General features: G+C 43.4%; 1 protein-coding gene and 1 long non-coding RNA gene across 6 annotated transcripts; both read left to right on the top strand.

The window, feature by feature from the left end:
• The first annotated feature begins 7,779 nt into the window (after nucleotides 1-7,779).
• LOC125960572 (uncharacterized) lies at nucleotides 7,780-10,038 on the top strand. Its single transcript, XR_007470378.1, has 3 exons — nucleotides 7,780-8,017; nucleotides 8,178-8,363; nucleotides 9,994-10,038. It is a non-coding gene; the product is annotated as an uncharacterized LOC125960572 (long non-coding RNA).
• Nucleotides 10,039-12,585: 2,547 nt separating this feature from the next.
• Nucleotides 12,586-25,861, top strand: ZNF641 (zinc finger protein 641). Of its 5 annotated transcripts, none has more exons than XM_049695069.1 (7): nucleotides 12,689-12,741; nucleotides 13,524-13,646; nucleotides 15,409-15,617; nucleotides 16,241-16,332; nucleotides 17,521-17,650; nucleotides 18,449-18,562; nucleotides 19,437-25,861. In XM_049695069.1, the coding sequence occupies exons 3-7, from the start codon at nucleotides 15,434-15,436 to the stop codon at nucleotides 20,189-20,191; spliced, it is 1,275 nt and encodes a 424-aa protein (XP_049551026.1). In that variant the 5' UTR covers nucleotides 12,689-12,741; nucleotides 13,524-13,646; nucleotides 15,409-15,433; the 3' UTR covers nucleotides 20,192-25,861. The 5 variants fall into 5 exon arrangements, with proteins under 5 accessions (XP_049551025.1, XP_033292330.1, XP_049551026.1 ...); XM_033436440.2 differs by having other exon boundaries at nucleotides 13,524-13,736; XM_049695068.1 differs by lacking the exon at nucleotides 13,524-13,646 and having other exon boundaries at nucleotides 12,586-12,741; nucleotides 17,563-17,650.
• The last annotated feature ends 279 nt before the right edge of the window (nucleotides 25,862-26,140 follow it).

Raw genomic sequence — 26,140 nt, 5'->3', positions numbered from 1 at the left:
ACTTTCTCTGGGATACCTCACATGCTAGATCACAAAGCAAGTCTCAACAAATGTAATAGGATAGAAATTATATCAAGCACATTTTCCAACTATAATTGCATGAAACTAGAAATCAATCACAGGATGAAAAATGGAAAAAACACAAACAAGTGAAGACTAAACAACATGCTACTAAAAATCCAACGGGTCAACAAAGATATCAAAGAGGAAATTAGAAAATAGCTTGAGACAAATGAAAACAAAAATACAACTTTCCAAGTCTATGGGATGCAGTAAAAGCAGTTTAAGAGGGAAATTTATAGTGATATGGGCATACCTTAAGAAACAAGAAAAATCTCAAACAACTTAAACTACCACCTAAAGAAATTAGAAAAAAGAGAAAAAACAAAGCCCAAAGTCAGGGGAAGGAAGGAAATAATAAGGATCAGAGAGGAAATAAATAAAATAGAGACCAAAATAATAGAAAAGATTAATGAAACCAAGAGTTGGTTCTTTGGAAAGATAAATAAAATTGATAAGCCTTTAGCCAGGCTCATCAAGAAAAAAGAGAGGGCCCAAATAAAATAAGAAATGAAAGAGGAGGAATTACAACCGATATCACAGAGATACAAATACTACAAGCAATGTATTCATGTAGTATTCATGAGAAAATACTACAAACAATTACATGCCAACAAATTGGACATACTAGAAGGAATGGATAGATTCCTAGAAACATACAATCTTCCAAAACTTAACCAGGAAAAAACAGATAATCTGAACAGACTGATTACTAGTATTGAAATTGAATCAGAATGAAAAAAACTCCTAAGAAACAAAAGTCCAGGACCAGAGAGCTTCAAGGGGAAATATACCAAACATATAAAGAAGAGCTAATACCTATCCTTCTCAAACTATTCAAAAAAACTGGAGAGGACAGAATACTACCAAATTCATTCTATGAGTTCACCATTACCCTGATACCACAACCAGACAAAGACACTACCAAAAATAAAGAAAACTATAGGCCAATATCCATGATTAATATATATAAACCTCAACAATATATTAGCAAGCTGAATTCAACAATATATAAAATGAATCGTACACCGTGATGAAGTGGGATTATTCCAAGGGTGCAAGGATGGTTTAATATTCACAAGCCAATCAATGTGATACACCACATTAACAAAGCAAAGGATAAAAATCACATGATCATATCAATTGACACAGAAAAAGCATTTGGCAAAATTCAACATCTCTAATGATTAAAAACCTCAACAAATTTGGTATAGAGGGAACATATCTCAACATAGCAAAGTCCATTTATGACAAAATCAAAGCTAGCATCACACTCAATGGTGAAAGCTGAAAGCTTTTCCTCTAAAATCAGGAACAAGACAATGATGCCCACTCTCACCATTTCTATTTAATATAGTATTGGAAGTCCTAGCCACAGCAATCAGACAAGAAAAAGGAATAAATGGCATCCAAGTTGGAAGGGAAGAAATAAAACTGTAACTATTTGCAGGTGACATGATGCTATATATAGAAAACCCTAAAATCTCTACCAAAAAAATTTAGAATAAATGAATTTAGGAAAGTTGCAGGATACAAAATTAATATACAGAAATCCATTGCTTCTCTATACACTAATAATGAGCTATCAAAAAGAGAAAGCAAAAAAACCCATTCAATATCACATCAAAAAGAATAAAATACCTAGGAATAAACTTAACCAAGGAGGTGAAAGACCTGTACTCTGAGAAATATAAGACATTGATGAAGGAAAGTGAAGATGATACAAATAAATGGAAAGACAGCCATGTTCATGAATTACAATTAGAAAAAGTAATATTGTTAAAATGGCCATACTACCCAAAACAATCTACAGATGTAATGCAATCCCTATCAAAATACCCAGGACGTTTTTCACAGAACAAGAACAAACAATCCTAAAATTTATAGGGAACCACAAAAGACCCTAAAATAGCCAAATCAATCTTGAGAAAGAAGAACAAAACTGGAGGAATCATGCCCCCTGACTTCAGATTATACTTCAAAGCTACAGTAATCAAAACAGTATGGTACTGGCACAAGCACAGACACATAGATCAATGGAACAGAATAGAAAGCCCAAAAATAAATCCATGCACTGCGGTAAATTAATCTATGACAAAGGTGGAAAAAACATACAATGGGAAAAAGACAGTCTCTTCAATAGCTGGTGCCAGGAAAACTGGACAGCTACATGTAAAAGAATGAAATTAGAACATTTTCTCATGCCATATACAAAAATAAACCCTCAATTTGGATTAAAGATCTAAATGTAAGACCAGAAACCATAAAACTCTTAGAGGAAAACATAGGCAGTACACTCTTTGACATAAGTCTTAGCAATATTTTTTATGGATCGGTCTCCTTAGGCAAGAAAAACAAAAGCAAAAATAAACAAACAAATGAGACCTGATTAAACTTAGAAGCTTAGAAAGCATCAACAAAACAAAAGGACAACCTACCGAATTTGGAGAAAATATTTACATTGGTATGTCTGATAAGGGGCAATATCTAAAACATGTAAAAAGCTCATACAACTCAATATCAAAAGACCAACCTGATTAAAAATGGGTAGATTGCCTGAATAGACATTTTTCCAAAGAAGAGATACAGGTGGCCAACAGGCACATGCAAACATGCTCAACATCACTAATAATCAGGGAACTGCAAATCAAAACCACACTGGGTTATTACCTCACACCTGTCAGAATGGCTATCAGCAAAAAGACAACAAATAATAAATGTTGGCCAGAATGTGGAGAAAAGGGAGCCCTAGTACACTGTTGGTGGGAATGTACATTGGTACAGCCCCTGTGGAAAACAGTATGGAGTTTCCTCAAAAATAAAAATAGAACTATCATATTATTCAGCAACTCCACTCCTGGTTATATATCCAAAGAAAATGAGAAAACACTAATTGGAAAAGATATATGCACCCCAATGTTTATAGCAGTATTATTCACAATAGCCAAGATATGGAAGCAATCTAAGTGTCCACCAACAGATGAATGGATAAAGAAACTGTGATTATATATATATATATAAAATCATACACACACACACACACACACACACACACACACACACACACACAATGGCATATTACTCAGCCATAAAAACGAGCATGAAAATTTGCCATTTGCAACAACATGGATGGACCGGAAGAGTATTATGCTTGGTGACATAAGGCAGACAGAAAGACAAATACTGTATGTTTTCACTTATATGTGGAATGTTAAAAATAAAACAAATGAATGAATATAACAACACAGAAACATACTCAGAGGTACAGAGAACAAACTAGTGGTTACCAGTGAGGAGAGGGGTGAGGGGAGAGGCAAGATAGGGGAAAGGGATTAAGAGATACAAACTAGTAGGTATAAACTAAATAAGAAAGGCAAATATATTGTACAGCACAGGGAGTATAGCCAATATATTATATTTACTTTAAATGGGGTAAAATCTATAAAAATATTAAATCACTGCTGTACACCTGAAACTAATATAATATTGTAAATCAACTATACTTCAATTTAAAAAAAGACAACAAATAACTAAATTAAGAAACTATACTATGTCAATGAGAAATCTGCTTAGAGTAAGTTTGTGCACTATAAAATAATGGCAATTTGAGATTACACCACTTTGAAGCCGTCTGCCTGTAACATGATATTTCACAAGTGCTAGAATTCCCTGGTGATCCTGTGGCTAGGACTCCGTGCTTCCACTGCAGGGGGCCTGGGTTCGACCCCTGGTCAGGGAACTAAGATTTTGCAAGCCTCACAGCATGGCCAAAAAAAAAAACCAAGTGCTGTCTTGACCCAGTCTTCCTGCCATGACTGAAACCCTCTATTCCACTTAACCTGCAATTTGTCAAATCCCCATCCCAACTACTTCCCTTATCAGGCTCTAACATTACTGGGTTATTTCTTTTTCTTTATTTTTTTGGCTGTGTCAGGTCTTAGTTGCGGCCTGAGTGGTCTTCGTTGCAGCCTGCGGGATCTTTGTTGTGGCTCGCGGGCTTCTCTCTAGTTATGGCCTGCAGGTTTTCTCTCTCTAGTTGTGACGCATGGGCTCCAGAGTGCATGGGCTCTGTAGTTTGTGGCATGCAGGCTCCAGAGCACGTGGGCTCTGTAGTTTGTGGCACGCAGGCTCTCTCGTTGAGGCGTATGAGCTCAGTAGTTGTGGCACGCTGGCTTAGTTGCCCCACGGCATGCGGGATCTTAGTTCCCCGACCAGGGATGAACCCGCATCACCTGCATTGGAAGGCGGATTCTCTACCACTGGACCACCAGGGAAGTGCCCACTCTTGGGTTATAATACATATATACCCAACTGCCAGAGGCCCCCTTCTCCATACCTATACCGAGGGACAGCCCCTTCTTTCTTAGGCCTGAAGAATTATTCAAAATACCCAATACCCTAGAAGCCTATGAAACCTAGCTACTCCTGTTTGCCATACATAAGCATTTCCTGCAGTTCCAGCTTACTGTTACCTATCCCTGGGTGCAAATTCCTGTGTGGCCCTGTGTGACAGCCTTGTCTGGTTTGGAGCTATAAGTAACAAAGAGTTCTGCCTTTCATCTATCTGTCTTTGAGTTGTGTCCCATCATCAAAAAAACTTTAAATCTTATAAAACATCTAGTCTTACCCTGACTGCAACACCAGCTGTCACTAACTGACAGCTGCCTGTACTTGGTTCACTATTTACACTGACTACAAATTATTTCTGCCAAGTAGCGCCAATTGCCAACTTCTTGCCTTTAAATAGTGCTTTATAAGTTTTATACCATATGCCTATATTTTTCCTTAATTTAGTCCTCACAACAGCTTTTAAGGAAAAAATGGCATGATATTACACCAATTTGATTGATGAGGTTAAGGCTCTAATCTGTCACCCAGAGGCAAAGCCAGAACTAAAAACAAATCTTCTGGTTCTTAGTTTAGTGCTATTTCTAGCACAACTTTGTGCCCACCATTCAATTTAGCACTATCTTTTAAATTAAAATTTTCCTATTTAAAGAGTACACAAGAAACTGTTAACTCCTTGTAAGGCCACTCCTTTCCTCCCCCTCAATATCAAGGACAATAGGACTTAAGGGTAAGCCACAGAACTCCCTAAGCCTTGACACCATCACCACCATTGCCAAGCGTGATTTAAGGGACCTCGGAACTCTGGCACTTCTGGAAAGACAGCCCCTCTAGCCTTAACTCTGTCCACAATAGGATTGGAAGGGGGTCCACAAGTGCAGCACACTTCTAATGAGATCCTCATTCTACCACACACACCTCATCTACTCACTCCCAGCCAACCCTTATACCTTACCTCACCACTGACAAGATGACTAGACCAGTCCCAAGAAGGGGGCTATAATTAGAACTGATTATCCACCTACCCCTGAGAGTACTAATCCCCTCATGTCCTATATCTCTGCTTACAACACAAGAATCCTTGGCCTCCAGATCATTCCTCATCATAGAGATTCTTACCCTATCATAGTCCTCTACACTGCCTAATTTGAATTAGACTCTAACCCCCCAAATAACATCTAACTCCTTCCACTGTGACCTCTGGAATTCAGGATTTGTCATCAGTAAAATCGAGTAAATATTCTCTTTGCTCTTCATTGCTGCCTCAAGTACCACTTTCCTCCTTCCTCCCTAAATAATGTCCTGATGCTTTGAGACATCAAGCCATTCCACACACTACCCTTCCTTGTTATTATCACCTACCATAGTCCTGGTCATTCTCCTTCTTTCATTAAAGACTCCCTCAACTAGCTTGCTATCTCACTCTCCATAACCCCATCATCGTTCCTGGTAATATCCATGTGGACGATCCATCTTATGGCCTGGGTTCGACTGCACAAGTATGATCATTAAAATACTGAAACATTTTCATAGCCACTAGTGCCTCCAAGACCCCGCATAGCACGATAGGCTACATTCATTTTGATGGATCCATGCCTACCCCTAGTACTGGCAGTTAAATATTTTGATTACTATCCCTGCTAACACCAAGCCTCCCAGTTCTTTGACTTTTTCTTACCTTAAATGATCTTGTCCACCACCTCAGTCACCCACTTTCACAATCATATCCTATATCTAGTTAGTACCAACAACTGCAACCCCCATCCTAATCTCCAGTCAAAGCATCCTACTCTGCCACCTACACCTTCAGCTTCAACCAATTTGTCTACCTCACTGTGACTCAGGAATAAAATTTATCTTTCATCCCATCTTTGCTCTGTCCCACCCTACTAAAGTCTTCTTTTCACCCATTATGCAGCTTCAATTCCTAAGTCTTATCATTTACTCTATTCTTACTATGTATTAAATTGTCTATTTTGTCAACTGAAAAAAAGTGCACAATGTGAAAGTTGTGAGTTAAGTTTTATTTGGGGCAAAATGAGGACTATAGCCTGGGAGACAGCCACTCAGATAGCTCTGAGGAATTGCTTCGAAGAGGTGTGTGTGGGGGAGGTCAGTATATATGTGATTTTGCTGAAGGGCGATACGTGCAATCAAAGCACACATTTTGGCAGAAGGTTACTGCTGGTCACAAGAAGGTTGCTGATAGTCACAAGGAGTAGATGTCTCCATTAATGATTTTAGTGCTTTCCTAGATATGAGAAGATGCAAAAAATTGGGCTCATTAAAACCTTCTCCTAAAAATATCTAACTATCTGAAGGCCTGTTCTGTCAGTTTTTCCCAGAGCACAGAGTGCCTCATTCCTGACCTCCACCCTGAACTCCTTTTAGGGTGTGTTGAAGGTCAGCAACTACAGTGGCTAGTGACCTAATCCTTGTAGAGGCAGATGGTGAGTGACATTTTTTTTTTTTTTTTTTGCAGTATGTGGGCCTCTCACTGCTGTGGCCTCTCCCGTTGCGGAGCACAGGCTCCGGACGCGCAGGCTCAGTGGCCATGGCTCACGGGCCCAGCCGCTCCGCGGCATGTGGGGTCTTCCCAGACCGGGGCACAAACCCATGTCCCCTGCATCGGCAAGCGGACTCTCAACCACTGCATCACCAGGTAAGCCCAACGAGTGACAATTTTAAGGTGGCAATTTACATCATCTCATTTACTCTTCACAGCAACCCTACAAAGTAGGTATAATGATTTTCATTTTATTAATTAGGAAACAGGTATATCTACATAAATCTGCCCAGGATTATAAAAATAAAAAGTGAGATTCTACGATTTTAAATGTCTGAACCACTATTTCCTTAAAAATAAACTAGGGATAAAGATAATTTATCTATCTCCCTGAGTTGTGAAGATCACATGTACAAAAAAGCACTTTGTAAATTGTGAAGTGCTCTACAAATACCAGTTTTAATTATCGACTACTGACTAGGGGACCCTTACCCTTTCTTTCCACAGGAATCCTAACCTGACACTTCCCTCAACCTTCCTCTTTCTTTTATAGTCCTAGACATAGTGGACATAAACAGCTGCACTGCCCTGTTGGTAGAAAACTCATCTCTGACATCAAGCTTCAAAACTTTGAATGGAAGAAAAGCAGTGTTATAAATGGTGATTAGACTCTAATTAGCAACGGGAGGTATGGTTTATTATAGCGGAAAAGGTTTTTGTAAGCCAAGCTGCTAATTCATTGCAATCAACTGACTAATAAAGAAACTCTTATAACACAATCCTAAACTGGTGAACACCTGCATTATATGTTTTTATTCAAACCACAGCAGAACAAGAGTTCAGAAATGAAGGAGCTAAGGCTGACAGGCAAGAGACTGAGTCTCTTAAGGTCTTTTGAAGTCCAAAGGAGAACTTGGAACCTTAAATGATTGTGACCTCTCCCTGAGCCCCAGGAAGAACACAGCTGTGTCCTGAGGAACTGTACTCCACACACTAGAATCTGGCTTTGGGTCCAACTCATCCCATTCGGTCGTTCTGAACTCTATCAACAGGGCAGCCCTGGATGACCAAGTTTCCTTAGAATGATATAATTGGACCCACCAGGTATATCACTTCCTTATAACACTAAATATAGTGACTCTCTATTACTTGATATGGCAAATTAAAAATCCTTGACCCACTATTCTAATCTTTCTATCAATTTCCCCATTTCTTCTCTACTCTAGATAGGCATGTCCACACCTGTGTGTTCTTCACCCCACAGCAGGTACACTTCTGCCTTCTGATTCTACCCAAGGTGCTGTTCCTACATTTTGCCTTCAAAGCTGATCTTGAAACTCTTCCACCAGAAAGTCTTAAAAAGATGGAATCACCTGCCTGCTACTCACTGCATATTTAATTACCCCACCTTACACAGGAGTTTGGACTTGTCCATATATTACTGTGAAAGGTAAAGTACCACTCTGGTGACAGGTGCACCAGATTATAAGTCTAAGGCCAGGGTTCAATTCCTAATTTTGCCTTTTGGCTCACTGGATGCTCCTAAACCCACGCTGAGATAATATCTACAGTTTGCCGATTGAAAGCTAAAGAGATGGCACATTAAAGCTAATAAGCTAAATATAAAGGTATTTTATATTTTTTTCCCTGTGATGTTAAAAAACAAAGTTCTGGCATAAAGTAGATGTTTATTAAATATTAATGACCCATTATTGGGTCATCAGGCCAAAGATGACTATTTTGCCTCCTTTTTCTTTCCTCTTTTGATATAATCTGCCAGCTCTCCCCAAATCTCTCTTTCAAGTAAAGACAGCTTGGTTATTTAACTTAATTTAATTATATGTGTGACAGAGGCAATGCTAATTGTTCATCAAACCCCATTTCCTTTTCTACTGGGGTGCACACACTTTACAGCCGCCCTGCAGTTAGGTGGAACCATATGATCATGCACCTTAGTCATGAATTCTGGCTAAGGAAATGGGTGAAAATGATGGAGAGCACTTCCAGGGCTTGTCCCTGATATCTCCAAGAAGTCAGCCACAGCTTTCCTCCTTTACCTGAGGCCCACAGATTGGATGATTCCAAGGCACCAGGGGATGGTAGAACCACAAGATAGAAGAAACCTGGTCTTTCCATGATTGCAAGGAGCAGACACCCCACCCACTGGCTCCAACAAGCCTGCTACACACTGTGACTTATGTGAAACATAAGCTTTTATTATGTTAAACCACTGAGACACTGGTATTGTTAACATACCCAGATTAACATACCTTGTATTTCTCACCTGTGGAAACATAAATGCAAAGAACCCCTGGACTTAGTTCCAGGACCTGAGATACAAATCCTGGCTTAACACCTCCCCCAAATACCCTATGATCTGCTCTACAACATGGTCTATACCCTTCCTCAACTGCATGTCTAGCACATTCTCCTCTTTTTTTTTTTTTTCTGGTACGCGGGCCTCTCACTGTTGTGGCCTCTCCCGTTGCGGAGCACAGGCTCCAGAGGCGCAGGCTCAGCTGCCATGGCTCACGGGCCCAGCCGCTCCGCGGCATGTGGGATCTTCCCAGACTGGGGCACGAACCTGTCTCCCCTGCATTGGAAGGCGGACTCTCAACCACTGCGCCACCAGGGAAGCCCACATTCTCCTCTTTTTCATTAATGGAGACCTCCCCACTCTTCTCTCCCTCAAGACTTCTGTCAGGCCTATCTCTGACCTCCCACCCATACATGTTTACTTCTTTGCTCCTAGTGCAAAGTATATTCCTCTACTTCAGCATTTGTCACATTTTATTGCAAATATTTGTTGACATGTGTTTCCACAGACTGAGTTCTTGAATCCACAGACAGACAATTCCTTTGGGACATTTGACTTCCAGGATTTAGTTACAGTGCCTGGCACATAGCAAAAAATAAATATATATTAAAGGAATGTTTGTCACCTATGACCTTAAGTGAGTCACTTATTTTTTAAGTCTATAAAATAAAATTGTACAGAATTGTTCAGATGATGAAGTAATGAATGTGATTTGTAGATTATAAACAGATTCTAACAGTAGTCTGTTTATTCTGTTTTGTAGGCCCTTTCTCATCTTTTCCAGTCAAATCTGTCTAATGCTTCGAGGTAGCTTTGTCCAGTAGAAATAAAATGTAAGCGGCAAATATAAACACCTTAGTACCCATAATTTTAAAAGTTGAAAGAAAGAATCAACATTGTGAAAATGACTCTACTACCCAAAGCAATCTACAAATTCAATGCAATCCCTATCAAACTACCACTGTCATTTTTCACAGAACTAGAACAAAAAATTTCACAATTTGTATGGAAACACAAAAGACCCCGAATAGACAAAGCACTCTTGAGAACGAAAAACCTAGCTGGAGGAATCAGGCTCCCTGACTTCAGACTACACTACAAAGCTACAGTAATCAAGACAGCATGGTACTGGCACAAAAACAGAAAGATCAATGGAACAGAATAGAAAGCCCAGAGATAAACCCACGCACATATGGTCACCTTATCTTTGATAAAGGAGGCACGAATGTACAGTGGAGAAAGGACAGCCTCTTCAATAAGTGGTGCTGGGAAAACTGGACAGGTACATGTAAAAGTATGAGATGTATGAGATTACCCAATAAAGATGTTAAAAAAAAAAAGTATGAGATTAGATCACTCCCTAACACCATACACAAAAATAAGCTCAAAATGGATTAAAGACCTAAATGTAAGGCCAGAAACTATCAAACTCTTAGAGGAAAACATAGGCAGAACACTCTATGACATAAATCACAGCAAAGATCCTTTTTGACCCACCTCCTCCTACAGAAATGGAAATAAAAACAAAAATAAACAATGAAACGTATGAAGCTTAATGAAACGTAAAAGCTTTTGCACAGCAAAGGAAACCATAAACAAGACCAAAAGACAGCCCTCAGAATGGGAGAAAATATTTTCAAATGACGCAACTGACAAAGGATTAATTTCCAAAATTTACAAGCAGCTCATGCAGCTCAATAACAAAAAAACAAACAACCCAATCCAAAAATGGGCAGAAGACCTAAATAGACATTTCTCCAAAGAAGATATACAGACTGCCAACAAACACATGAAAGAATGCTCAACATCATTAATCATTAGAGAAATGCAAATCAAAACTACAATGAGATACATCTCACACCAGTCAGAATGGCCATCATCAAAAAATCTAGAAACAATAAATGCTGGATAGGGTGTGGAGAAAAGGGAACACTTCTGCACTGCTGGTGGGAATGTGAATTGATACAACCACTATGGAGAACAGTATGGAGGTTCCTTAAAAAGCTACAAATAGAACTACCATATGACCCAGCAATCCCATTACTGGGCATATACCCTGAGAAAACCATAATTCAAAAAGAGTCATGTACCAAAATGTTCATTGCAGCTCTATTTACAATAGCCCAGAGATGGAAACAACCTAAGTGCCCATCATCAGATGAATGGATAAAGAAGATGTGGCACATATATACAATGGAATATTACTCAGCCATAAAAAGAAATGAAATCGAGCTATTTGTAATGAGGTGGATAGACCCAGAGTCTGTCACACAGAGTGAAGTAAGTCAGAAAGAGAAAGACAAATACCGTATGTTAACACATATATATGGAATTTAAGAAAAAAAAGTCATGAAAAACCTAGGGGTAAGACAGGAATAAAGACACAGACGTACTGGAGAACGGACTTGAGGATATGGGGAGGTGGAAGGGTGAGCTGTGACAAAGCGCGAGAGAGGCATGGACATATATACAGTACCAAACGTAAGGTAGATAGCTAGTGGGAAGCAGCCGCATGGCACAGGGATATCAGCTCGGTGCTTTGTGACCGCCTGGAGGGGTGGGATAGGGAGGGTGGGAGGGAGGGAGATGCAAGAGGGAAGAGATATGGGAACATATGTATATGTATAACTGATTCACTTTGTTATAAAGCAGAAATTAACACACCATTGTAAAGCAATTATACCCCAATAAAGATGTTAAAAAAATAAAGTATTAAAAAGTTGAAAGAGGTGAAGTGAATATCAACAATACATTTTAGCCGAACATATTCAAAATATTGCTTATTAGCTATTGTACATTTTGTTAATTAAGTCTTCTAAATCTGGTGTGTATGTTACAACACACCTCAATCCGGAGGCTGGTGGCTCCCGCAAATTGGACAATGCAGGCGCAAGGCCGACTTCAGACACACGTCTTGGTGAAGTCAACCTCGTTCAGAATTAGTGACTCCTCCTCAACGCTCTCTCCAGCCCCTTATCATCACCCTGGCTATCCTGAAACCTAGAAGGTGAGCTCCTTGAGGAATTCCAGACCGTTGTCTCGAGAAATCTCTCTCACATCGATCGTTGGCATGTGAGGATAGGTTGTTAAATGTCGAGGTAATTAATGAACCTGTGTGCAAAGGACCCCACGGGAGGCCGCGTGGCCAGGACGGAAGATGGTCAGTCAGGGAGAGGGCGGGGTCGAGCCGCCAAGGTCGGCCGGGATCCTGGCGCCTGGGCCCACGGCGTCCAGGGGCGTCGGGCGCCGAGATGCGGGTCCGGGCCGCCTGGGGGCCCTGGAGGCGCAGCCCGTCCCCCGCCCCGGCCCCCACGCCCCTCGGCGCCGCCGCGGCCGCCGAGCCCCGGAAGCGGGCGGGGATTTCCTGTGCCCGCCCCGCCCGCGCCCGCTGGGCCGCCGTCTCCGCCTGTCGCTGGCTCCGCGGCCGCCGGCTCCGAGGAAGCGAGGGCAGAGGGGAGGGGCAGGCGGCGTCCGGGAGGGAGGCACCGGGCCACAGGCCAAGACGACCGGGGTGAGTGGGGCCGGGCGGAGGGAGTCGCGGCTGGAGGGAGGGACGCCTGGCTTCCCGGGGCGGTGAGTGGGGCCGGTCACCCGTGGGGGCGGGGAGGAGGGTCGTCGCGGCCTCTGGGTCGCTGCCATTCTGGGGGGATGTGGGTCGGCCACACTGACACTCTGTGCTCGCCCCTCCCGTCTCCCCGTCCCCCCATCGTCGCTGTCAGGCCCCGCGGGTTCGCACCGCTGTCACCGCTCGCAGGTTACCCCGCGGCTCCTTTTTCTTCACTTGCTCATGCCCCAGTTCACGAGAAACCTGTTTTCTGACCTCACTTCCCCTGCTCCAGCTCTGCCTCTCTCGGGTTCTCTGAAATCTGACCCTCTCCAGGGGCACTGTGACAAGGAGGGCAGAAGCAACCTTACTCTGGAGCGGGCGCCCGTCCCGCCCACGCCCCGCCCGGGACAGGGGCCAGGCTTCTCTGACACCGCGACTGTCCCTGTGTCCTTGGACTACTCATTTCGGTAGCATGGCCCTTTCTCTATCCAACAACACTTGCTGCAGAAACCAACTTCTGCAGGTGCTATGCCCCCCAGATATGTGAGGAAAAGGGGGAAGTGAAAGTCTTAGAACCCCGACTCCAGTAGGCCTGGGATCATCCTGGAGCCGGGAGAAACCAGGTTAGGGCTGACACCTTAACTGCCCAGATGCTGGCTCTGAGAGAGGAAATATTTTAGCAAATGCAGTTTGAGGACAAGTACCTGCCCCCTCCTTTGCTGATATTTCTGCTAGCACTTCCACAGGTTTTCTGTCAGTGGTCTGGAGAGGCTCACATCTGGCCTGTGAAAGAGGCTTCCTATCAAGGGACTCTGCTGCTGGAGAGATGGAGAAGTGGGTCTCAGAGGTGTCCAGATATTTACCTAGAGGTAAAGTCCTGAAAGAGGACTTTCAAACGGAGCTAGAGAATGAGGAAGACATCTGGTGAAGAGAGGGAATCCATGCTTTACATGTTAAAAGTTAAGTGAATACAGGGGCTGGAATTCAGAGGAAAAAGCTAAAATGGAACTTTTCCTTTATTGCTTTATTGGGAATTGTCCTTTCTCATGAGAATTCTCTGAAAAGGAAACCTTGTAAGCTGGGAATCAGTCCAGGATGCTCCCATGAGGCCCTGAGACATCTCTGGACTTCTGAGATGAAAGGGAAATTTGTTCCCTTCCTGTGCATTGAGCTTAGAGTTCCCACCTACCTCTTTTGTCGAAGACAAATAGGCAAGAAAATAAACAACTTGACAGTTGTCATTACCAATCCTGGGCTCCTGGATTCTTACAAATGTTTTTGGATGGATATGAGTGAGCCAGAACAGTTACCAAGGTTCTGACCTGTTTTTGGAAGACTTTCACTGGCTCTGACTGCTTGGGCATTGAGTAAGAATCACAAAAATATGACGTTGCCAAGCAAAAAGGGACTCTTCACAGTCTCATAGACTATTTCCCTGCTGTAAGTCAGGGAGACCGCTATCACAACACAACCTGTCCTGCTCCTAAGATGTCCAGAGCAAAAAGCCTTCAACCAGGTCCTATGCACTGCAGGATTATTAGGAATGTTTTTTTAATCTAACCTAAATCTCTTCTCTTGCAATCAAGAGAAGAGATCTACATAGAGATAGAAAACATCTCTTTTTATTCATTGGCAGCATCATTCATCAGCCTTCTTCCCTAGTCAAGAGAAGACTATGTCCACTGTTTTGAACTTTCCCCCAGTGTACATATTTCCCATCCCTTTCTTCACTTTTGTTTCTTCTGATGGAACACACTCTGGCTTGACCATACACTTCTTTAAAATTGAGTACATTTTTATAATGAGATCTGACTGGTTCTATCCTGTGTCTCAGGTTCTTTCCTGTGTCTTAAATCACAGGGCTGTTAATTCACCCCAGGGTCATGTTAGCAGCACCTGCTTCCCCTTTTCTACCTAGTCCAAACCCTTTCTTTTTTTCTTTTCCCAATCAGACATTAGCTCCTCACTGACCAACAGTTTCTCTTATCTTTTAGGGTTGCTTTAGAGTCTTATACTTGCTTTCCAAGTTATTGATCTTTCTACCATATTTACTACCAGTTCTCATTTTCTGCAACAGAGTGACAAGTTATATGTCTGTTTGTTGAGGCTTGTCCTAAGTAAGGCACCATTTGGTACAGCCTCATAAAAAATACACCCTTTGACTAGGATTTCTACCTATAGTAATCATTTCATTCTAAACTAATTGATGAGAATGGGATTTGTGGCAGAAAATCTTATGTGTAATTACATCTGTTTTTGTTGAGTGCAAGTCTGTTTGCATCCTGTCCTGCATATTTCCAGATTGCTTACATTCAGTGGTTGAAATTTCCAGTTAAGTATTTTCAGTTGTTGAAATTAATTGATAGCTTTTGAATTTCCAGAATTGTTCTTTTTTTTTAAAATGAAGTTCTTCCAGCCCCAAAATAACCATTTGTGACTTTGCTATGTAGCACCTGCTCTTTTCTGGCTCAGCTTCAATTGATTGGAACACATCAAGCTTTTAAAGTTCATCTTTCATCAAGCTCCTCCTATCCAGTGTCATCTTTTATCCCTGGGCTGTTCTCCATAACTCTCTTAGGAATATCACCCCTTTCCATTTTCATGGGCATAACTGATATGAATTTGTTCCAGGTCACAATTTGGGTTTGTAGCAAAGATGCTTTCAGAACAGACTGCAGCCTTGGGGACAGGATGGGAGTCAATGAGTGTTCAGCTGGATGGAGCAGAGCCCCAGGTGGAAAGGGGAAGCCAGGAAGAGGGGCCATGGAGGACAGCACCAGGGCCACTGGAGCACCTGTGCTGTGACCTTGAAGAGGAGCCACAGTCGCTTCAGGAGAAGGGTGAGAGCCCGGAGGGGGTGTGTGTGGGAAGCACAGTGCAGAGAATAGTCTTCTAATCTCTGTTGAAAAAGTAGAGTTAAAAATCCCCAAATCGCCATGGACTGACTGCACAGCATAGTCAGTACCAGGACTAGGTCACAGAAATATAAGGAACTTCTGGACTCTGGTCACAGAAATACTAATATAATGAACACCTGGATTCTGCAAACCATGTAACTGGGCTTCTCCCGTTTCTTGCATAATCACTCCCTCCACGTGCTACATGGTTAGTGGTAACAAATATGGGAGACAAAGGAAGTGACAGAAACACTGACTGCTGTTGGAAAACACACTCAGTAAAATGCACTTTACAAGATGAAAATTACATTCAAATAATATAAGTTCAAACCACAGCTAGTCGAGTAGAAATGGATGAGATAAATACTCTACTAACAACCACTCAGTACCCTTTCAGGATATTTTGAGGGAGGGTCTTTTCTACTACATTTATGCATTGGAGTCTTACCAATGGGTATAAATATAGAAAAAAAAAGTGACCCTTAAGCCCCTCTAAAATAGGGCCCAGGCTCTAACTGGGAAAGATGGATGCTCCATGTCTAATGGTTCCTCTCTCCCCTCACCAGCTCAGTCGGCTCCCTGGGTTCCTGCCATTCCCCAGGAAGGGAGCACTGGAGATTGGGAGATGGCAGCTGCACTGCTTGCAGCTGGATCACAGGTGGGCTGTGTTCTTCCTTTGGCCTCTCTCAGGGTTTTCTCAACGCTGCCTTTCTACAGCCTTTGCATCATTCCATTGATTTGTCATTTCACATGACCACTAATGGTATGTCCATTTTATGTCTGAACAGATTCTGTCCCTTTCCAAGGGGCTCATAATACCCTTTTAAAAAATGAATGGAGGCATGATGAGAAGAAGGGAATTCCTAGAGGTTAGGTGTTTTTTTTTTTTTTTTAATGGATGGCTGTGCTATCCACAGGGGGAATTTAAGAATAATTCATTAATGTCCTTTAAGAAATGAATCTGGAAATATTAGGAAAAGAGGACCTGAAGGAAGCTTAGAAGAACATAAAGTAGACAGGATTGGGTGGATGATAGAGCATTTATGGAAAAGAATAGAAGATAGAAAGATGTAAAAAGGGGCAGAGCCAGAGAGAGAAAACAGGTTTAGATTCAGAAGGCAAGGGGAGAGCCGTGGGAAGACAGTAATAATAGTAGTAGTAGTATCCATACTCCCAAAGTGCTTACCATGCTTGCTGTTCTCTGAGTGCTTTATGTATATTAACTCATTTTACCCTGAGAGAAACTCAGTTATCCCCATTTTACAGATGAGAAAATTGGACAGGAAAAGATTAAGGCACTTGTGTAAGGTCATACTGCTAATAAGTGGCAGAGCTAGGAGTCATTTGGCTCCAGAATCTGGGCTCCTAACTGCCACACTATGCTGCCTTAAAAGACAAGGATATGGCATAATGGGGGAAGGGGGCAAGAAAGAATATTTTCTCTATATTCTTTCGTGCTGATAGGAAAGGAAAGGTCAAGTGGAGCAAGGAGGAGCTAGGACACAATTTCTACAAGGAAAAGAATAAGGCCGGTGAGAAGAGACTGGGCAGACACCTGTAACTAAACAGGGACCAAAGAGTTTGTGGTGCCTCCAACTTCTCATGGTCCCAATTTGGGAAAATCCTCTACAGCCGTTTTCCTCACTCATTCACGGACCATTACCTTTACCCCTTTCCTCATTTCCTCTTCACCAAAACCATGTGCCCTGCCCAGGGACCTCTGGGCAGTTCTTTTTCTAGACACTCTCTTGCCCTCTCCCCTCTACTACTACCTCAGCCTTTTATACTGAGAACCCATTTCCCTTAAGGAACAGCTGCTGACAGATGATGCTACATTTTGTTTCAGGGCCTGGTAACCATCAAGGATGTGTCACTGTGTTTCTCTCAGGAGGAGTGGCGGAGCCTGGACCCTTCTCAGACAGACTTTTATGGAGAATACGTCATGCAGGAAAACTGTGGGATAGTAGTCTCTCTAAGTAAGCATGACCTTCCCCAGCCACTAAATGACTGTACTCTGGGAGAATGGAGTCGTCTGCTCCAGGGCTGTTGGAGAGCGTCTATTTGGGGTTCTTTTCTAGGCAGAGAATCTGTCTAAGCTTCCACTAGAGAAAGAATGCTAGAGTTAATTCAAAGGGAATGGAAGTAAAGTGTCATATTTTTAAAAACAACAAAATGATGTGAATTATTAGAGAAGAGAACTTTAGGCTCTTCTTGGTTGGGAATTGGGAGGTTCTTTCAAAGCAGAGAGAAGGACGTCTAAGAGATGGAACTGAGTCCTTGGAAACTCAGAAACCACCTAGGGAAAGATGGGAGTGTAGGTGGTGAGACAGCTGCAGTAGGGCTAATTAAGTGAAGTTATGACCAGAAAAGACAGTGGGACTGGAAGTATTTGAAATTTGAGTGGAAGAGAGCACTCATTGGGAAGAAAGTATGATTTTCTGAAAGAAAGAAGAGGGACTGAACAGAAACGGGAGGGGGGAAGAGGGAAAGGCTTGTATCTGGCCTTCTGTCTTTTCATTTTTTAATATTTCTCTGCTGATGTGGTTGCGCTGTGTCTTAGCTGCGGCACACGGGATCTAGTTCCCTGACCAGGGATCGAACCCGGGCCCCCTGCCTTGGGAGCATGGAGTCTTAACCGCTGTACCACCAGGGAAGTCCCCTGGCCTTTCTTTTATCTATAGAGTTCCAGGGAATAATCTAGGAAACAGCTTTTTTCAGAAATGAGAATTACGGTTGAACTAAGTGACATCTCTGTTTCCCTTTCCCATGGGCAGGATTTCCAATCCCCAAACTGGACATGCTTTCTCAACTAGAAGGAGGGGAAGAGCAATGGGTTCCTGACCCCCAGGACTTAGAAGAGAGGGACATTCTGAAGGTCACATATACAGGTAATGACATAGAACACACTCAGCCACGGCCTTCACCCCTCTTGGAGTTTCATCATTACACGTCCCTCTAACCCCTCCTCTGCCTCAGAGAGTTACAGTACTGAAAGGTTTAGAGATCTTTTTCTTCAAAAGCAAGACGGTGTAACACAGTGGTTTAGAGGGCAGGCTCTGGAGCTAAACTTTGTGGATCTGAATCCAGGACCATACCTGTGGAACCTTGGAAAAGTAATTAACTTATCTTTGGGTTCCTCATCTATAAATTATCGTGAGATTTAAATATGTAACCATAGTAGAACAGTACCAGCCACATAATAAGCACTCAATAAATGTTAATTGTTGTTGTTGTTCAACCTGCCACCCATTGTGGAAATGCCTTCCACAATGTCTCTAGTGCTGACAGGTGGTCACCCAGCCAGTGATGATTGTAGCACGTTTCTTAACTCTCTCCATCTATGCTTAGGCAGGAAGATGGTGATTAATAGTTTTTTTTTAAGTGCTAAATAAATAACAGTAATAAATAAGTAACAACAATAGCATAGACCATTTACTAGTGCTTACTATATGCAGGTACTATCCTATCTGTCTTATAACATCTATCTTATAATGATTCCCATTTTACAGAAGAAGAAATGAAAGCCTACAGAAGTTAAGTGGGAAAGCTGAGATTCAAAATTGGGTATCTGTCTCCTAAGCCTAGGCTTTTAACCTCTGTACCTCTTGCACTGTCTTATACAACATTAAAATCTGTTCTCTCAGCCTTTATGGGGTGAGGTTTAGGCCCTAATAGGCATCATACAACCTCACCTCTGACTCAGGTCCTGGGGTACTCCCTTGTGACTCCCCTCTTGGGGTCGGTATTTTCCCTTCTCCACAGGAGATGGAAGTGAGCACGAAGGGGATACCCCTGAACTAGAAGCAGAACCTCCCAGAATGTTATCTAGTGTGTCTGAAGATACCGTTCTCTGGAACCCAGAGCAGGATGAGAGCTGGGATTCCATGCCCAGGAGCTCCAGAGGCATGCTCCTTGGCCCACCATTTCTTCAGGAAGATAGCTTCTCAAACCTTCTGTGTAGCACAGAAATGGATTCCCTGTTAAGACCGCACACATGCCCCCAGTGTGGGAAACAGTTTGTGTGGGGCTCCCACCTTGCCAGGCACCAGCAAACACACACTGGGGAGAGGCCCTACAGCTGCCTCAAGTGTGAGAAGAGCTTTGGGAGAAGACATCACCTGATCCGACACCAGAAAACCCACCTACGTGACAAACCCAGCAAGTGCTCTGAGTGTGGCAAGAATTTCCGATGCAACTCCCATCTGGCCAGCCACCAGAGAGTACATGCAGAAGGCAAGTCCTGCAAGGGCCAAGAGGTTGGAGAGAGCCCTGGGGCTCGGAAGCGGCAGCGCGCTCCCCCAGTGCCGAAGTGCCACGTGTGCACTGAGTGTGGGAAGAGCTTTGGCCGACGGCACCACCTGGTGAGACACTGGCTGACGCACACCGGGGAGAAGCCCTTCCAGTGCCCGCGCTGTGAGAAGAGCTTCGGCCGTAAACATCACCTGGACAGGCACCTGCTGACCCACCAGGGACAGAGTCCCCGGAGCAGCTGGGACAGAGGGACATCTGTCTTTTAAAATCTGTTTCTGTTGCAGCTGTGGTCACATCTTTCAACCGGTGCTACCAGGAGTCTCTGCCAGAGCTGACCCTCTCCTGCACCCCCGTGGCCAGAGTCATGAGTCCCAGTCCATCCCTAGAAAGATGAGGTTCCAGCATTGCCCAGAGTATTTCTCACCAGTTCTATGAGATGCCACATAAAGTAGAGTTCTTTGGGCAAAACTTTTGGGAAACAGTGCCTACTGCATGGGCTGATATTCAGCCTGAGCCCATTCTCCAGGGTACAGTGGTACCAGCAGTTTTTGGCCAAGGCCCAAACTGCTTGGATTGGTTGGTTGGAGCTTATGCCATACCAGTCATTAAATATTTTGAGTATCACCCTTCCGTAACATAACTATTCTCTCTCTCTCTCTTTCTCTCTCTCTCTCTATATCTATATCTATATCTATATCTATATCTATATCTATCTATATATATATATACACATATATATATATGAAGAGAAAGACCATATTGGCATATTAAAGGCTCTGAAAATTTATGCAGTAGAGCAAATGGTTAAGCCTCTTTTAATGCAGTGTTTCCTAAATTTATTTGACTTCAGTATCCTTTTTATCTCACATCCCACAGAACTGGTGACTCCATGAAACATACTGGTGAACACTGGGTTAGAGAGTAACGAGGAAACAGGAAAGAGAGAGTGATCAGGCACCCAGAGCCCCCTTTTTTATCCAGATGAAAGCTGAGGGGCCGACCTCCTTCTTGTGTGGGCCCATCATCCTTACACCGATCATCTGAACATACATCCACACCTCTCACCCAACCTGCTGAAAAACAGAAACAACAACCTTCTCACCCCTATTCCTGCTCCCTTCACCCTGCATATACATATATCCAGCTGAGAGACCACACTACAGTGCTAAGAGATGGACCTTATACCCCCAAGTAACCCAGGCCCACACAGAAGAAAAATACTTTATCCCCTTGAACAGACCCCTTTCCTCTTGACAGTGTCTTTATGTGTCTGTGTATCTGTGTGCAGGGTCTTTGAAGAGAGCATGCAAAGTGCAAACTGTATAAGCTAGATTTTCTAGGGGCTGTGTTCTGGGGATGAGGGTAGTGGGGATTGTAAGGATTTTTTGTTTTGTTTCAAGATAGTAAGTAAGCTGAGTGATCAAGGGAGCCCTAGTGGAAAGGGTTAAGTTGTGGGAGTTGAGATATAAAGCCTTCCCCAGTATCACTGAGATCAAGACAACTGTAGATATTTAAGTCTAGGTCTGAATCTCTGGGCCACAGATTCTTTTTGCCAAAGTGGAGAGAGAAAGAGACATCCTCAGTGAGGTGAGCTGTTTCTTAATTGATTTTAAGCAAGGTACATATAGAAGCTTTGTGCTTAGTGGATTTTTTGGTCTTGTTTGAAGTGCTGGGAAATTAAGGCAGGAGTCACAGTGCCTGCAGGTTGTTATCGTCACTCTTGTTTGACCCTGACTGCCTCATCAAGGGGGCAGAGTTATTCTTGTGGATCTCATTCCCCTAAACAGAACTTTAGGGGAAATGGCTGTGGCTTAGCTATTCAGCTGTTGCAGGGTAATGAGCTTTCTGGTTGATTTTCATCCCAATTCTGGAAAGGTGTTTGCACTAAGACTCTTAACTCCAGAACTTGCATAAGTATTCTAGCATCCATTAGTTGATGAGTTGGTCATTGTTTCTCTTTGTTGATGATGTGTTAATACCAATCTTATCATTTAAAAATTACCTTGTATGTAAGAGCAGTTTGGGGTTAGGGAGGGAGAAAAGCAAAGAGGATGGAAGTGGGATATTTTCTCTTTAATGCTTAGATTCCGGTTTTTCCTTAACACACGTTTCTCAACCACAGTTGGTGGAATTAACCAGAGAGGCAAGAGGAAGTTAGCTGCAACAGTCTAGTTTAATGACTGTTCCACTTGCTTAGGAAAAACTGGGTGAATCATAGCTCCTTAGAGTCCTGGGCCCAAATGGAGCCAAAAATAGGGTCATTTTGCTCACTGGGCTTCTTAGAGTGGATATGCCTTGAGCAACCCAGCCCCTACCTCCCTTCTACTCAGAGCAGCCTTCCCTCTTTGCCCAGAATGTACTTCTCTTGCTTATGTTCCTATGAATAGAGCAAAATGGCCAGCCCTTTGTAAGGCATCCTTGTCCCAGGTCCTCAGAGACAGGAGCATTTTAGGATCAGTATTAGGAGATGCCCCAGGGCACAGGAAAATATTGGGTTCCACTGGCAAAACTGGACTGTGCCATTTCTTTTACCCTCCCACTATGCCTCATTCATTACAAATCAGCTCTTTGTGAGCAATGGTTCAGTACCTGTTTTGGATCACAGGCCCTTTTGAGAATCTGATAAAAACCAGAAACTCACTTTTGAGGAAAAAAAGATCTTAGTAATTCACTTAGTTTTGCATACACATTTAACAGGTTCAGAGCTCATCCACGGATTCACTAAACAGGGGTCACAGAAAGGGAGTCACCCTGACCCAATATGGTCATTATATATTTGTGTCAAGAATTACAAGGCAAGGATCACTGAACATTTTAAGGACTAAGATACCAGAGGCAATAGGATATAAGGAGTGTCTAGTCTTTAATGACTTGAAGGGTAGTGCTTACATTCTACTCTATGTTTTTTAAAAAATTCATATGACATGCTGACAAATCCAGCTCCTCACGAACCTTGTTTTAAAGACTTGTATGAGGTGACTGTCCGTACCATCGGATCATGCCTCTTAACGACCAGGTGTTAACCTCCAGCCTTTGATCTGTTTTAGTAATTGTAAGGTGAGAAAGTGAAGCCCCCAAAGTGTAGGTGCACTCATAGCACCCAACTGAAAGGCAGCATGGCGTCTAAGGGCATTCTGCAGAAGGGGCATCCCTTTAGGTCATTTCTGCTGTACTGCTGTCTTCTCTACCTCCGTCCAACACCACTTCCCTTGGACGAAAAATAAAATAAGCAACAGCCATCAGCTGGGCAAAGAGATTTGAGTGGTTTTTCCCACAGGGAACACTCCCATCTTCCTCCCAACTGCCTCTGCCACATGTCTACCCTATCCTATCCCCTTTAAATAAAAAATATCTCCGTGTTCTCTCTGAGCAAAATGTAAAATAGGGAAGTCCATCTTTAGGGACCTGTCACCTTTTTCCCTCTGTGTGGTGCCTCTACCCTATTCAGAGCCCAAGTATCCTTGCCTTTCCACCCCATCAGAGTATCTCTGCAAAGAATCCCTTACAATGGAGATTGTAACCAAAGGGTTAGCTTTCTCAGAGCTATCTACGTTTTAAACTGTAGTTCTGATGGTGGCAGTGGAAAAGGGAAAAGATTTTCCCTTGTTAAAGTGATGTTACGCCTTCAGGGAGCAAAGGGGTGATGACTGGGGACAAAATCCTCCCTTTTCCAGCACTCCTACAGTCAAACCACTGTTTCCTATTTCCATCAAGGGCAAGGTGAGCCCTGACTCAGAACCAGAGGTTCCAGAAGACAAGTTCTTTCCACCTCTATTCAGTTGAGTACACTGGATGGGGGTGAGTGGGGTTGGGCAACAACGGAAAAGTGAAATCTATTCCCTTAGGCCCCTTAGAGATCCTGAGATGGCAAAGTTTACTTCTATTCCTCAGAGTGCTGTACTAGGCCATGGATCTCAAAATGCAATCTTCGGACCAGAAGCATCAATATCACCTGAAACTTGTCTTAGAAATGCAAATTCTCACCCTGGACAAACTGAATCAGAAACTTTGGGGATGGAACCCAGGAATCGGTCTTTTAACATGCCTTTTAACCAGGGTATTTGATGTAGGCTTAAGTTTAAGAACCACTGGCTAGGAGATTCAAATTCCATTTTAATCAGTGGTTCCTCACCGTCTTCAAATAGGGAGAGATGGAATCTTCACACCCCTGTTCTCAGATTTATTTTCTGCAAAATCCTAGGCTAGTTGCTCCTCAGTTCAATTCCTCTCGAGTCCCAAGTTATTCCCCCACCCTTAAGTCAGTGAAAGAACTGGGTTAGTCACCAATTTCAGAAACTGTGGTGGGGTAACTACCAAGCTGTTGTAATTGGTTGGGGCTGGAGCTTCTTAAATGGGTATTGAGAATTCATGGGTCTAGAAATCTGAAAAGACAAAAAGGAGCAGACACCTCAAAGAAGGTAAATCCAATGTAAAACTGAAAAATCCAAAGAAATGGTCCTCCTTTGTTAGATATCTGGTCCTTTTTCAGGCCTAATAAGTTGCCCTGGAGGTAGGCGGGGTGGGCATTTAGCACAAAGGTAGAGAGTAAGGCCATCTGTCCCAAGCCCCTAAGGACCCACGTATTCCTACCCCACAATTGCACTGGAGACCAATAAGGGGCCATGCAGAGGATTCCTAACCATGATTTGGCCAACCCAAATCATGGGCAAGGGCAGCAGGAGTATTAGAGATTCCCCCAGGACATAAGAGGAAACCAGGGTCATTTAGTAAGATATGACACAAGCAAGATTTGAACCTAGACTCTGTTTACTAGGTAGAGGATGTAACCAATTAAGCCATGGTACCTATGTCAAAACTGCTTCCTCCTGCTTTGAAGATTCTGTCCAGTTCAGGCTACAGGAAGGGATCTGTCTTGCAGGCCCTGGCCCTGATACCTCCTCCACCCCCTCTCCTAGACATACCCATGAAGATAGTTGCAAACCTGCCACCTCTGTGGGGCTCTGCAACGTCAGAAGGTTAGAGTGAACCCAGGTTTCTTTGGGGGAGGCAATCAACCCCTGTCTCCTAAGGCAGAGAAGGGTGGCTACAGCTTTCTTCAATTCCAGGCCTCAGGCTCTCCCTCTCTCCTTTCCTGCCACAGCCTCCATCCAGTAAGCAGAGCTCTTCCTCCACTCTTCACTCCCACTTCTGTTTTTCAGTTGGTTTGGTTTGGTTTGGCTTTCTGTTTTGTTTTGTCTGGGGAATGCCACACCTTTCCAAGGGTATTTGTTCTTCCCAATTCCTCTCCTTCTTCCATTATAGTTTCTCACTTCACGTTTCTAGCCAATTCCATTCCATTGTGAGCCCACTTGCTACCTGTCCCTCTGCCTATTGTCGCGTTTCTTTTCTGTCATCTTCAAGCCTAAGTAGAGTCCATTGCTCCTATTTCCCACTTTCTTCCCTCAGATTCTTGGCTTGGCTGTAGCATCTCAGCTGCCATCTCCCCACTCTACCTCTCTCTCTCATACACATCTCCGCACATCTGGACTTGGCCAAGGTTGCCTGTACTGACAAATCCAGGCTCTTTACTCCCTCCCTACAGGCTCTTCTTCCCTTGATGAAGTTTCCATTTTTTGCGTGCTTACTACGTCCCAGGCACTGGCTGTCCCAGGCCTGGGAGACTCAGTATGGTGATGGCCCCTGTACTTAGCATGTTCCTCAGCCGACCCCTCCACTGCCACCACTTTCCTGCCACACCTCAGGACACTGTGCGCCAAGGGACCCTCTTCCAGGCAACTCTGGGGGTGTATGCCCACTGGCCATCCAGCCCAACAGCTTAGTGCCTGCCAGATTTCTAGCTATTGTCTGACTTGGTTCCCTCTGATGGACAGTGAACTTCCCATTGATTACCCAACCAGGGACCTTCATCTGTATCTTTAGAGATCTATAATACAGTATGATCCCTGTCAGTTGAATAAAGGATGTATTGGCTGTGTCGCTGACTTCCTTTCTCCATCCTCTCCTCTCCCTTCCATTCTCAGCTCTTCTCTCCTGATAAAAAGGCTGCAGCAGAGTGGGAAACACCAGATGGCTCCAGGGGGAGTCACGCAGCCATGCAGGAGCCCCCTCGCCGCCCCTCCCAAAACACACACCTCAAGATACCACAAGTTAGGTCTCCCCACCTCCCTCCTAGTGTCTTGGCTCCCAGATGTCACTCCCAACAACTAGGGAGGCAACCCATTCTGGAGCCTCAGGGAGCAGAGTGCTGAGCAGGC

Source organism: Orcinus orca, chromosome 11 (genome assembly GCF_937001465.1).
Source record: "Orcinus orca chromosome 11, mOrcOrc1.1, whole genome shotgun sequence".
NCBI classification, from domain to species: Eukaryota; Metazoa; Chordata; class Mammalia; order Artiodactyla; family Delphinidae; genus Orcinus; species Orcinus orca.
The sequence above is the reverse complement of the archived record's forward strand: the minus strand, read 5'-3'. Positions and strand labels throughout refer to the sequence as shown.